Here is a 14,752-nt window from a genome sequence, read left to right as displayed (position 1 = left end):
CAAAGACATGATAGTGACTAAGTTGCCTACCAGCCCATATTGTAAGTCTATGGAATGCAATCCAGTCCATATACTTATAAATAACCCCGACAAGTTCTTAGACAAGTATGGCAATTTATTTGGGTTTCAAATATATGGGACGGGTTTAGATCCTGGGACAGTATTGTTTATAGGGATAGAGACTGATACGGTATCCTCCCAAACTCATCAAGTATACCATTCCTTTTATGAAGAGATGAGTATAGATAATAAGATCCCCCATAATGCTAAAAACCTGTTTATTGATTTAGCTGAAAGTATTGCCGGTAGTCTTAATGTTACCAACTGCTATGTGTGTGGAGGTACTAACATGGGAGACCAATGGCCTTGGGAAGCAAAGGAGGTAATGTCCGGTTCTGAGGCAGTTGACCAATTAATATCTACACAAGCCGATTATTATATGAGTGTTAGAGGTAAATCTGAGTGGAGATTAAAGACCTCCATCATAGGTTATGTTTGCATAGCAAGGAAAGGAATAATGTATAATACTTCTGTAGGAGAATTAACTTGTCTAGGGCAAAAAGCTTATGATGATGATACGAATAATACAACTTGGTGGTCGGCTTCAAATGTCTCAGAACCATCTAACCCGTTTGCTAGATACGCCAATTTAAAGGACGTGTGGTTTGATCTATCTATCTATCACATCTACCTGGAGAGCCCCAGCAAATTTGTACTGGATCTGTGGTAAGAAAGCCTATTCGGAGTTGCCACAGGACTGTGTGTTAGGTATGCTCAAACCATCCTTCTTCTTGTTACCTATTGAAACAGGTGAGACTTTAGGTGTTAAAGTGTATGATGTGAATCATAGGAAGAAAAGGGGACCCAAAGAGATAGGCGCCTGGGAAGATAATGAATGGCCTTCCCCAGCGTATTATAGATTATTATGGGCCAGCCACGTGGGCAGAAGATGGTACCTTTGGTTATAGAACCCCTATTTATATGCTCAACCGTATTATAAGATTACAGGCGGTGGTTGAGATTATTACTAACGAGACATCACAAGCGCTCAATCTTCTAGCGAAGCATAATACCAGGATGAGGACAGCAGTCTACCAAAATAGATTAGCCTTGGATTACCTTTTGGCAGTAGAGGGAGGTGTATGTGGGAAGTTTAACCTGAGCAATTGCTGTCTTCAAATAGATGACGAAGGGCAAGCAATACCTGAGCTTACTAGCCATATGGTTAAACTAGCGCATGTGCCTACTCAGGTATGGAAAGGGTACAATCCAAGTAGTTGGTTTGGTAGCTGGTATGAGTGGTTTGGAGGGCTTAAGGCAGTGGTAGGTGGAGTCCTACTGATTTTAATGTTGTGTCTACTCCTGCCGTGTCTTATACCCTTAGTAGTTAGGTCTGTGCAAAGCCTGATAGAAAATATAGCAGAGAGGAAGGCTGCTGCACAGATAATGGAAATTTATAAATATGAGGCTCTAGATCAGGGAGAACCAATGCAGGAAGATGAGTGTTGAAGATTCACATCATAAGATAAGTCTGGTTTGGTTCAAGGTAACTTGCGGTGTATGCAAACTAAGGTTAAGTGATGCCTCAAGTAATTGTGAAATATCAAGAGGCATCAAATGGGGGAATGTGGTGGAATCTCTGTAAAAATAAATTTAGTAGGCCGAGATTACCACGTGGCATGTGTACGTGCATATGCTGACGTATCGATCAGTTGGTTGCACGAGGCAAGATACGATCAGTAGTGTACGGAGCATGTGCAAGAATACAGGATATAGTATTCCCCTCCTCCATTGTGCTGGACAGGCCATGCGGTCAAGCAGGAAGTTAATTCTTATTTGTATTGATTGGTCAAGAGAATGTGCGGGTGGAGCTTAATATGGGAGGAGTTATGTGCCTATATAAGGAGCCTGCACTATTGTCCGGGGCTCAGAACTTGTTGTATTTTGGTGACGTTAGTCCCTCTGAGTCCCGATCGGTGATCCAATAAAGAATCTCTTCCTTCCTGAAGAAACCTGTGTCCATCTCTCTGTGCTTCGCTTCCGTCAGTTTCTCCGGTATCAATATGTCCTGCTGTTCTTAAAAATGCAGTCATCTTAACAGGGATTCAGATATTCATATCATAAACTGGTTGGTGTTTTCAAATAACAAATACAAAACAATATATTTTTTGTATTAAAAGAGCATAAACAAGTAACCATTTCAAATATGAGTAAATATTATGATATATATATATATATATATATATATATATATATATATATAATTTTAATATTTATATAGCGCCATCAGATTCCGTAGCGCTGTACAAAGGGATATGTAATGGAACGCCTGGCACCCCGAACGGGTACCTTCCGTTGACTGATGCTCCTAGTGCTTCCCAAGACCAGGGACCAGCTTCCAGTAGGTAGACCTCTCCTAAATCCAGAGAGCAGGAACAAGCTCTTACATGAGCTTACTCTGGGGAGTATAGTGATTATAGCAATCCCCAGAGTGTAGGTCGTTCTCCAATCCCCCAAACATGAGCCGAAAATTCATGAAGGGTAGAACAAGTCTGTTTAATGAGCACAAAGGCATTTCTTTTGTACACATTTTCCCCACAAGGTTGCCACACACGTGGTCCTTGTGGAGCACAGGACACAAAGGACACAAAAAACAATCAACACAGTATTGTACAGTTAGACACTCCCAGCTAATGTACACAAACCCTCCCCTCTGCCTGTGATACAATTACCAAACACAATGGACTAACTCAACTAACACAGGCAGAAAATATCAATTTTTACCCAAAGTCCAGAAACACCCCAAAACAACAACATATCACCATAAATCCTACATCCCTAGCCCTGATCTGGGTGAACAACATATCCAAAAATCACCCAGATCAGAGCAGGGGTTAAAAAGTTATGTAAGTCACATTTAACTGACCGCAAGCATGGTTTTCATGCCAAAAACAGTTCCACAGATTTAGGCTGTGCGGCCGGTCTATCTTCTCCTCTATCCTGGAGATAATTGGCTAAAGTGGCTGTGATAACTTAATTATCTCCAGGTACAGGAAATATCTCTAAGTCAAAAACTGTTACAAAAAGGGGGGCGGGGCCTGACCATCATGGCCGAAAGCCGTGTGTCCCACGAGCTCCCGCACAAGCACAGCCAAACGAAGAAAATATGGGCCAAAAAAGCAACACAAACGACAACTCCAGACACCCACCTGCTGCCCACAATAGAGGGCACGCGTTGGGACGTCGAACGACCCGATTGGGGCCAGCTGGAACCACGACCGACACTGCGGCCCAGTACGCGACGGGCGGGGGAGGCGGCCGCTCCCCTGACTTGGAAGCATCCTACGGCGGCTCACTGCACAAGCCATCCCTGCTAACCCCCCCTGGACCGGCGGGGGTGATCCCGGTCCACCCAGGGGTGGTTACCCCGGGCATACAAAGAAGCGGAATGACGCCAAGGTGGGAAAACGGCGACCTACCTAAAATGGCGGCAAGCGCCGATAATCCAGTGGATGACTCCCGAAATATCCTCGCACGAATCCACAACCACTTAGAGGCATTTTGAAAGAAGCTGCCTCCCACAGCTTCCCACCTCTACAAAGAGATCACCGCTACACAAATCCCATCAGGCAAACCAGCGCCCGCGCAACCGCCCAACACCCTCATCCACCCGGGCAAGGCACCCCTGCGGGCCTACTCACCAACCTCACCACGGCTCCACCATAAGCCAACCCGGCATAGACCGACTCCACATCCACATACCAGCATGTAATCAGCACCAGCAAGGGGCGCTCAGGGGCAATACCGACCAAGCCTGGTAAAGAGCAGAGGCAGACCGAAGCCAGCTCAACAGAGTGGTGGGAGGAAGCACACAGTACCACAACAATACAGACAACAACCCAAGCCAAACCCTGCCCTCGGGCCGCAAGATACAGACCACGATGCAGCAGGGTCGTTACCCGGCGGAAGAAACCGGCAGAGAGCACAGCCAACAGGGGGGGGGGACCCGGAAGGGGCACATACCTTGCCGCACAAGCAAAGCCATCAGCACATCACCAAGTGAGCGGGCCGCGCTCAGGCAAGTCATCCCTAGGCCGAACAGTTCCGTGCACCCAGTTGGCATAGGCTGAAAGGGTTGACATAGTGGACATATGGTGCTGGGCTCCTGTCCCTACATTTTGCACCTCTTGGGACATTGTAACCGACGGCAGCAATCCACGGCCCAGATACCCACCTCACAGCATGTGTTATTTAATACTGAACATTGTTGTTATCATACTCCAATGGGGTCCTGTGGAGAGGGATATTAGCTGGTCAGTAATCGCCTAGCATGTCTATCAGCCTGTACTCATAATGATCCTATCCCTCCAACATGTTGTATGCATACATAGAAAGCTTCAGCTAGATTCATAACATTGTCTTGCCTGCCTCATAGACAGTTAACTGCAGCCTGCTTACTCTCCCATAATGTACACCAATTAAGCAACATCTCATATAGCACATTACTTTGATAAAGCATTACCTAGCAGGGTTTCTTTACTGCATGTAGAAAGGTAATAACTGCCCTATCAGGTGGTACATTGTGTGGTTACTTAACTATACTTGCTGTTCTTAGCCTTGTTTACTTGGTTGGGAGTTTAATGCCAAGCACCATACCTCCCCCTTTGTTATCAATATAAATAAGGAGCTTTGCTCAGATATCAAAGTCACAAACAACAGCGCCACGTGAGGTCAGGACGCACAAGCTGATATATATATATATATATAAATATATAATTACTCTGTTCATATCTGTTGTTACGCTACCTTAACCAAAAATAACAGTGCAGTATGCTTTGAATTACTATAAAAAACAACATTGTCTAATGTACATTACCAATGTAACAACGCATATCCATACCGTTGCCAATTGTTGTACTCACAAATGCACTGTCAAAAATAAAGAATTAAAAAAAAAACTGTTACAAAAAAAAACACATAAAAATGCATAACTCTTATAATACAATGTTTAACCTATATGTCCAACATATCCCCAGATAGCTTGGATCTGAGCACTCAATATGTCCGAAAAGCGCTCAGATTTCACTAATACCGGTGGATCGCCATGGGGTTAAACAATAGCAAGGGCTGATGGGAGATTAAGGAAAGCAGCCAGTTTAAACTGGTCTGGCAGTGTCCCCGGGACAATGCCCTGCTGGAGAAACAATAGGACAGGAAAAATAAATTATATAATGTGTAATCACCAATCACACTGAGTTAATGTATATCTACTTAACCATAGCCAACCCGACATCACTCAACCTCAGTGGCATTACTTAAACATTTCTTCAACATAATAAACATAATAAAAGGTAACATAATAATAAGAGCCAATTTAATTATTTTTTGTAAAATAGACATAAAATGTAAGAAGAAATTACAAGCATGTAAGTCTTAGAACAATAAAATATTTATAGCATGTACATGGTGCTGTATGACAAGTACAGAGATTTGCTATTCCCCTTTCAGGTTGTGCGGACACGTGGCGTATTTAGTCTGCGCAAGCTGAGGAGCAGTGCAGGCACGAGGAGCACTCTACTTGTGCAGCCCAATGAGGGTAGCAGTGCGGGAACATAGAGCATGGAAGTTTTCTACAAAAAGCAAGAATATATTTTAAAACTTAAGAAACTGTAAAGGAATAAACTCATCTAAAGACATAAGTTATGGGGAAAACAAAACAACTGGAAATGGAGAAAGATAAGAAAGAAACAGAAAGCAGGGATATGATAGGGAATCAGAGAAGAAATGTATTATGCATGTCCTTAGGTGGTTTTGTATAGATAAGTGTGCCAGGGCAACCATTTTTTGGGGTTACGATTAAATATAGAATCTTGGAGTCTAGCACTTAATTCTTCCATGGTTCTAACATAACTTTTTGAGTAGCTGATCTGGTATAGAAGCTCTACACAATACAAGTCCGTGCCGATGAGCAGATTCTATGTGTAAGCTTCTTGTATTCGTAGCAATATTTAATATTTAAAAATTACCATTTAATAGTAAACCTTAGGCTCCGGTTCTAATACTAAACCACAGATATCACTGAGAAATCAGAAAACTGAAGCCCAAAATGGTTTAATTAACCCATATTCCCACCAACTATGGTAACATGTTCCAATATTGTCAGACCTTTAGAAGGTTGAGATACCAGTGTGAGAAGCATTTGAATGCAATTTAATCCAGTTTGACTCACACTAGTCCATATCCCCACCTGCACAAACAAGTACCTCTTCATTCCTCCTACACCACACAAACCATTCTCTTTAACCTCTCATTTGCCTTTCTTCACACACGGCTTTGCCTTCCCCTTGCCCTCTCTATCTATTTTTCTCAGCAGACCAGTGCCAGATGGCTATCACTCATCCTAAGTTACCCTCCCCATCCCACATTATTTTGTTTTTTTTCCTCTTATATCCCTTAGTTTTTATCCTGTTACCTGCTATACCCAGAGACATTCTCTCCCTCTTCCTAGTTCATTCATAATATATTTCTTACTATCTCCCACCTAGCATCACACACACAACCATCTTCTCAACTTTACACTTCTTCCCACTGACACACAGCCTCTACACCCTTTATCACACCTAATTCTTCACACACAAGCTTTTCCTTGCTTTCCTCTCCCTGTCTGTGACATACCATACCTAGTTCAATTTTTCTTAGCCTCACTCCACTTCACATAGTATTCTCCCCTTAAACATGACACAGAGTGTCTTTCATTTAACATTATTAGTGAAATAATTACTAAACCTAACAAGTAGTCTCTGTGTTTGTCGAAAGGAAATCACATACATTTCTACATAGTGATGTATATCATTTTTAATTTATGGTTTACCTGATTTGTAGTACAATGTCACTAGCGATGCCATTGATTATGTCATAGGTGATGTTATCAAGGTCAGTTGCAATGTTATCTTGGATACTATAGTAATGAATATTTTTTTACTCTGATTAGATATTTTCTGATCTGTATGTGATAGGTAAAGCTACCCACTGTATCATATGATGTTGTTGAATAAGTCATGCAAAGCAATAAGGGTGGGGGCTGTATATTTACAGAATTTCATTGTGTTTTAACATTTGATGACTTAAACTCTGGACATTTAAGTGTGTATATTTGTTTGCTAATCAATATATTATATCTTATAAAAACCCTGTTTCTAGATTTCCTCCAGGGTATTTCTTCTCACTTTCACTCTAGAGTGAACACAGTGATACCATAGCAACTAAGAACCATTTCAAACATCTTTGGAAATGGTTGTCAGTGAAAACTATGAAATGAAAAAATAAGTGTTGGTGGACATGTTTATTTTCTTATTCTTTTTGTTACTGTCTCAAAGCAGCTAAATAACAAAAAATTTATGTCCTATATAAGGGCAGGATTCTTCATGGCCTAAACTAAATTCCAAATAATATTTAGAGCTGATTTGTGTTGTGGATTATTTTAGTTTATTTTTCAAATGCTACCTATAATTGTGAAACAAATTACTAAACTAAAACATCCACTGGTTGCTCGATGTTTAGCAGATGTACATTAAGTTACTAAATAGTGAGTGAGGGCATGGGGCAAGTATTATATCTCCCTTGTACTAATGTGGGGGTCATAGTGGACCCCAAAGGCAATTATTAAAAATGTGCCTGCTAGCTGCACGTGCTACCAGCAGACAAATACTTAATCCTAATATGAAGTTCATTGGAGAAGTCCATAGCAGTCTCCTCCAAGTCCAACATTACTAGTTAGCGTAAAATGAGTTTACTTTAGTGCCATCTTTGAGAGGGCATCCTGCAATTCCATGGACAGGCAGGGAGATAAAAATGTGAGGAAGCATGTGACCTGCACCTTAGGCTTCTGTAGATCACATGCGAGGGACCATGTGGCCTCCACCTTGGGCTTCTGTAGATCACTGTCAGCTCACTTATTCTGGAACTGGCTGCATTAATGTCACGTATTTATGCGCGTATGAAAATGTGGTTAATGACATTTACTGTCCACACAGGAAAAGTTGTGCCGAGCAACAACCTAATCCACAGAAGGGTTAATGCTGAGCAGCAATTATGCAAATGAAACCTGGTAACTGACTGGGGTCAAAGGTCGGTTACAGCCTATCAGAACTAAAGGAGGGGTATTTAGGCCCAGTTCTCATCCTGCTCAGTGCCCTGTCGTGGTTGTCCGAGAGTGAGTTCCTGTTTATAGTTTTCTACCTGTTTTTTGACTTTGGCTTTGTTTATTAACTTCTCTATATTCTGGTATCCTGACTCCTGGCCTTCCTCATCGCTGCGTCCCTTTCTGTGTTCCCTGACCTCGGCTAGTATTTTTGACTATTCTATGTACGTTAAATCCGGGCATTCTAAGGACCGGTAATACGTTACTTATTTGTCATCCGTGCTATACAGTTCTACGTGCTGGATCATACAGTAATCCTGACAATTAATCAGACCACAGTAAGTCAGGTTACTCACACAGCTCCTGAGCTCCAGACTGAAAGGAGCATGTAAACGTAATCTGCACCCACCGGAGGTACAAACCACATTATTTGGCTACCTGGCCACTGCCTCATCAGACAACCAAGGAATTAGCCTCCTTCTCAGAACAAAAGTAATCAGGAAGGAGGCAAAAAATATATATTTTATTTTACTGTTTTAATATGTAGGAATACTAGACACAACAAATACAACCTTCCAAGAATAATCATACAGAGCCACTCCCCTGCGACACAAAATGAAAGCACTATTTACCCCCCCCACCCACTCACACATACAGCCTCCTTACTCCCTCACACAACATTCTTGCTCTCCCCTCAACACACAAACATGCTGATTTCACACACAAACCATATTATATGATTATATAAAACAAAGAAAAAACACCTGAAGCAGACAAGACAAAAAGACTGAATGTAGATGTGAGATAAACCATAGGTCAGAAAATGGTATTCCTGGCATAAATCCTTGTACTAACACTGTCCAATAGTGATAGTAGGAGCCGCACTCAATCCCAGCATCTACCCGGTGCCCACAACGATAAGACAACACGAGAAATTCTCCAGGCACTCAAGGTGTTATTATGGGTGAATGTTTAGTCATCGGAATCGCCATATAACCAAATCACTAAACAAATGAAATGAGTAATGAACAAGCAGTTTCGATTGTTTCATAATTCTGAGTTCCAGCCGTGCCATAGTAAAAAATAAGATGATTGGTAGAAAAAAAAACAACATGTGATTTCTCAAGAAGTGACCAAAACACTGAAAAAACGAGGAACAGTAAAGAAAAACCTATATATGTATAAAATTTATAAATGTAAATTTTCAATCTATTGGTCACACAAAAATATGAATAGTTTTTTTTAACTGAAGGTAAAGTACTGACAGTACTGACTATAGCTCCATCTGCCTTCTGCCTCGCGCTCCCCTCCAATGCGGTGAATAAAGGGTTCAAAATCCTTTATTTACTTACCTGATACAAGTGCCGATGTCCTTAACATTATTAACTTAGACAGCACCTTTATGACATTCTAGCAGTACATTTACCACTTCAATAAGCAAAATCGAGTATAAACATTTTTATTTCAATGTATTTTGCAGTATGAAATCTAGCCCGTATGCCTTACTCACCCTCATTTACAAACTCGTTATGATTACCAGACTGTAAAGAACAAATTCCTCTGCCAGATTCCACTAGTCACAGACATAATGCCTGTAAATTTGCTGAAAATGTAAGCTCATACCTTTCTTTCAAACAATACAGGAAGTTTCAATGGGTCAAGTCATTCCTACTAAGAACAAAAATATATATCAGTGTGTCCACAAATCCCAGTGAAAAAATAGGGATGTGCATGGACAAAATATTTGTTTCGGTTCAGAAATTCGGGTGAGTAAAAAAATGTGTCTGCTTCGGCAATTCGGACCAATGGAACTTTGGAAACCTTACCCCACTTCAGAACTTCGGCAATTCGGTTCGGTTTGGCACTTCGGCAATTCGAACTTCGGGCATTCGTAAGCATCCGAATGTCCAAATTGCACATGTCTAGAAAAAAATATAAAATGAATAATACAACCATATAAGTATATGGTTGTATTATTCATTTTATATTTTTTCACTGGGATTTGTGGACACACTGATATATATATTTTTTCTTGGTATTTTATGTCTAGAGTGTTGGGGAAGCACTATTATATCAGTCACACAACCTATTACTTTTTGGTCACGTGTTTAACTTGTTTAATCTGATTGTGAAGCGCCTTACACACTGTATTTATTTATTTTACCAAGTCATTCCTACTGTCAGAGAGGGGGAGACATAAATGGACTCTACCATTAGCATTCCAGAGAATGATAACGTTTGCTATTTTAAATCGCAGTTTTTAATGCTTTTATTTTAGAAATATATGATTTAACTATATTTACTCTATGTGGGCATTGTGCTTAAATTTCATTTTTTACATTATGTTGCCATTTTTAGTAAGCTGTACCGATGGAATTGCATTCGGGGTCCTTGCCAATACCTATAAGCAAGTTATTTGACCATTACGGTATTTACCTATATTTGTCACATCTATTAAAAATATAATTTTTGCTATTATACTTACATTTCAGACAAAGTGCAAAATATTGCAAGATAAAGGACATTGTATACTGAACAAACATAAACATAGAAGTAAAAAATGTAATTTGTGTAAATCTACATCATTTTGAAATGTTAGTTTGTCTGCAAAGCAATCTATACTCAAAATAGCTGTGTTACGATATGTTTATATACTAGTTATACTAGTCATCACTAGCTTCAAATAAATGTTATGCTAATATTTTATTCAATCAAAAAATGCTTAATAAAAAAAATTGGCAATACAGAAAAAAAAATACTTAGAATAGTATATAGTGACCCATAAATTAGAATACCAGTTAATCACGATTAGGGATTAACATAATCAATATTGATGATTACTGGTATTGTAAGTTTGAAGGCACTATAATACCATTGTAAGTATTTTTGTTGTTGTTGCTGTATTGCCACATTTATTAATGTACCGCTACAATGTTATGGATGTACTTTCTGAGTTAATGGCGAGAGACAGAATTAAACATTTCTGTAAACCCTTCGTTAGCCATGTAGCTGGAATGTGTGATTTTCATAGGTTATTTGATGGAAGACTCATGATTTGTAAATGTGAACTGATTAGACTGTCACTGTGCTTCTTTTAGAAATTCCTGGACTAAAAATAATTCATTGTTATAAAATTCATTTTTGCTAACATTTTGTTCCACAAACTATCTGAAGTGGTAACCTTATGCAAAACTATAATTATTTTTTGTTTCCATTTTGAGCGCTGACACAGTTTGATATATTAATTTTAAGCCATCTAAGTTGTGTTTTAAATGCTGTATTATTAGAGGTTCATATTACATAATTTGCCGTTTTATTTTGGGTTTCCTTTTATCATTTATTATATTTTATTTTCATACTTCCTTTATGTTATAAATTGACATATAACCTTCGAGAGTACTGTAGGAGCTCATGGAAGACAAGAGGTTCTATATATTATATACTATTTCAGGCAATACATCCCCTCCCCCCACATTTCTCCAACAGAATACATGTAAAAACAAATCTGAATCTCTGAACAGCAATCTGCTTTGTCTCAGTTCTATGTGCTAGCTAGGCAGCCCACTTATAAGACAAATGTTCAATCCTCTCCCACTCCAGAAGGTATTAGCTATATGGAAGACATTCTATTTTACTACGATAGCTATGCTATTGACATAAAAGAAAACAGTAACTCCCAGACTCAACAACTTTTTAACTAACTGATGCCATGTTGTATTTCTGGCAAAAGCACTTGCAAAATGCTACCCTACATGAATGCACAGCAGTCTTAAGAGTTATCCCTTCCAACCATGGGCAAATTTATATGTTGGTTGCCTGTAGGCACATCATTCTAAGGCACTCATGCCCCGCTCCCCCCCCCAAAATATATTATTTAAAAAACTGTCATCACGGCGGAATTTGTTGGCGCTTTATAAATAGGAATAATAATAACTAGACATTGCAGGCATAAACAAAACTAAAAAGATATGTGTCAATAAGGCACATTATAGCGCCATTATAAGTGCCAAAGACAAGTGCCCCCTAGAGGTGCCTACTCTGCCTAATGGCAAATCTGGCCCTGCATCCAACCTATAAAGACTAATTTAGGCCAGGCTTACTAAATGGAAGCCTGTTACAATCTGACTGTGACATGCCGTCTAAGTCCTAGAAAGGCTGGGCCACTAATAAGATGGCAGTGATTATTCATTACAATCAAACACACTTGAGAGCATCCCCATTCATTAAGCTGTCACACCAAAAAGTGTCCTAATAATTCCTCATAATCAACAATCATAGAGATGTTCAGAGTTGAATTGGTATCTTAGAAATGTTTACTCCCCCCTCAGCCAGGTTACATCTTATGTGAGAGAAAGGAGTGCTGTTGAAACAGCTGTTTCATGCATTTACCTTAGATGACAAAACAACCTATTCCTTCCACTGCCACTGCCACAGAGGCTCCCCTTCCCACGCTCAATATTTAGAGCGAATCCCAGCCCTGGGATATTCTATGTATACATATGCAGATACTCACTCTAACGTCAATGATGGGATTTTGAGCTTGTCTCTCCTCGATTTCATGGCTGCTAAGAGATGATTCCTCTTTGCAGTCTCTCTCCCTCCGTCTGCTTTTTGCCTTATGTTATCAGCACCGACAGAGATAATAAGTATACTAAGGCACAGCTGGCCATAGAGAAGGGAGAGGGGAGAGGAGAGAGGGAGGGAGCATGTGTGTACTGACTGAGTAATGCAAGTAATGCAAATTTGTAAAAGGTGCGTGTGTGTGTGTGTGTGTATTTGTGTCAAAGATTTTATTTTCTTGTTTAGCATGCAATATCCTCTTTACACAATAACTCCTTTATATTGCCTGCAGCCTTCTATGATGCTCTATGATCTACCTGTAGAATGCTGCTTCTAATATAATAATAGCATTTGAATCTGCCTGGAGTTTAACCCCTTAAGGACACATGACGTGTGACATGTCATGATTCCCTTTTATTCCAGAAGTTTGGTCCTTAACCCCTTAAGGACACATGACATGTGTGTTAAGGGGTTAAACAAAAATATAAATTGAGTTGGAATAGATTTTTAATGGGAATAAGGTAGACTGGTCTCAGGCTTGAGGACCAGAACTGCTAGCACTTTCGTCCATTTTCCCTGTCCGCAAGAGCTCTGTGAAGCAAACTCCAGCTCCTTTCTTCTTCCACAACCCTCAGCCAGTAACTTGAGGGAATGTTGAATAGCTCTGTTGCATCTCTCCTCAAACACTATCCAAGACTTAGAGAAGGGAGAACAATGTGTGTTTGAATACAAATGACATCTGTTTATATAGGGAAACACAAGGGGAGGATAAAACATAACAACCAATAACAGACACAGTGAAAGTTTTAAATAACAATAAAATGTTTAATTACATTACACAAATTCCCCCTGCATGCCAGAGGATCTGGGCAGCACTAACTCAATCAGCTATGCTGATTAAAATTACTTAAAGAGACACTTCAGCTTGCTGAAATGCTTTATATGTGAAGAGTGTGCCCTCTTTTTTTCCCTTCTTATTACAAAAGCCATATTTACAGATCTGAATTTAAAAAAAATGTGAACTATTTGCTCGCAAATAGTTAAAAAAACCAAACCTTAGAGGCAGGAGAATTAATTATGTGACGGCTGGCCAGCACTTGCACTAAATAAATAAAAAGCCTATGGGAGTCAATAAAATCCACACATTTCAATAATGGTGACAGGTGACAGGTAAGGGCATGTCCACTAAGCATTTAAACTACAGACTGGGCAGCCTGAAAAATAATGGGGAGGGACAATCCCCCCTTATGCCCCCAACTGTGGGCATTGTGAAAGGACATTTAAAAAAAGAAAAACTAATGGTGGTTTGACATGTCATAAAATAAATGGAAGGTGGACATGCTTACGTTGCACTGCCGGAACCAGTGGTCAGCGAGTGGGGCTACTATAACATTCTGGGGAGACACACACCAAGAGTCCACACCACTTGCCCTCAGCCATTGGCTTAATTAATTATACAATATGGGGGTGGGGGTGGAAATGCAATTGTCCATAATTCCTGATGCAACTAATGAAGATGAAAAAAAGAACCAGCTTCGGAAGCCAACCAATCAGATCCCTCTGACAAGCAAGTCTCAAGAGAAGTAAGACTTCTCTCAAGACTTGGCTGTTAAATTGCTTTGCCATAATTAACCCTAGCATTACTGAGATTTTTCAAACTATTAAACTATTTGTTTACTGGTTGCTAGTGCTGCAAGCAGACAAGAAGCACTTAAAATTAGCATTCACTTGCATGAAATTAAATGAATGATAACTTGCGGATAAGCATCTTGCTGAACCTGTTGCTTTATGAATCGTCTGAACCTTACACTTTGTATACTATTTGGATGCAAAAGCGATAGTTTTAATCTGGACAACAAATGCATCAGGGGTGATTGCTATAGATTTGCTCAGACTAACGGAATTCCGACCGCATCAGAATTGCCAATGTTGTCAGAATTCAGTAATTTTACAGCATTTTGTCCATCCAGACAAAATCTGGTGTTTACTGAATAATTCTGACATATTTTCATAATGTCCCCTGATTAGGGGTGAACTTTGCCTTCTAATACA

At 39.9% G+C, this 14,752-nt stretch overlaps 1 protein-coding gene across 1 annotated transcript in view; it reads right to left on the bottom strand.

Moving 5' to 3' along the window:
- Positions 1–12,804, bottom strand: part of MAST3 (microtubule associated serine/threonine kinase 3) — a 163,974-nt gene extending 151,170 nt beyond the window's left edge. Inside the window, exon 1 of the mRNA XM_063455580.1 lies at positions 12,654–12,804. Coding sequence (XP_063311650.1) covers positions 12,654–12,700 — 47 coding nt within the window. The 5' untranslated portion in view covers positions 12,701–12,804. The remainder of the gene's footprint in view (positions 1–12,653) is intronic.
- Between the last annotated feature and the right edge of the window lie 1,948 nt (positions 12,805–14,752).

Source organism: Pelobates fuscus, chromosome 5 (assembly GCF_036172605.1).
Source record: "Pelobates fuscus isolate aPelFus1 chromosome 5, aPelFus1.pri, whole genome shotgun sequence".
In the NCBI taxonomy this organism is placed as follows: Eukaryota; Metazoa; Chordata; class Amphibia; order Anura; family Pelobatidae; genus Pelobates; species Pelobates fuscus.
This window is presented reverse-complemented; position numbering and strand designations above follow the sequence as displayed.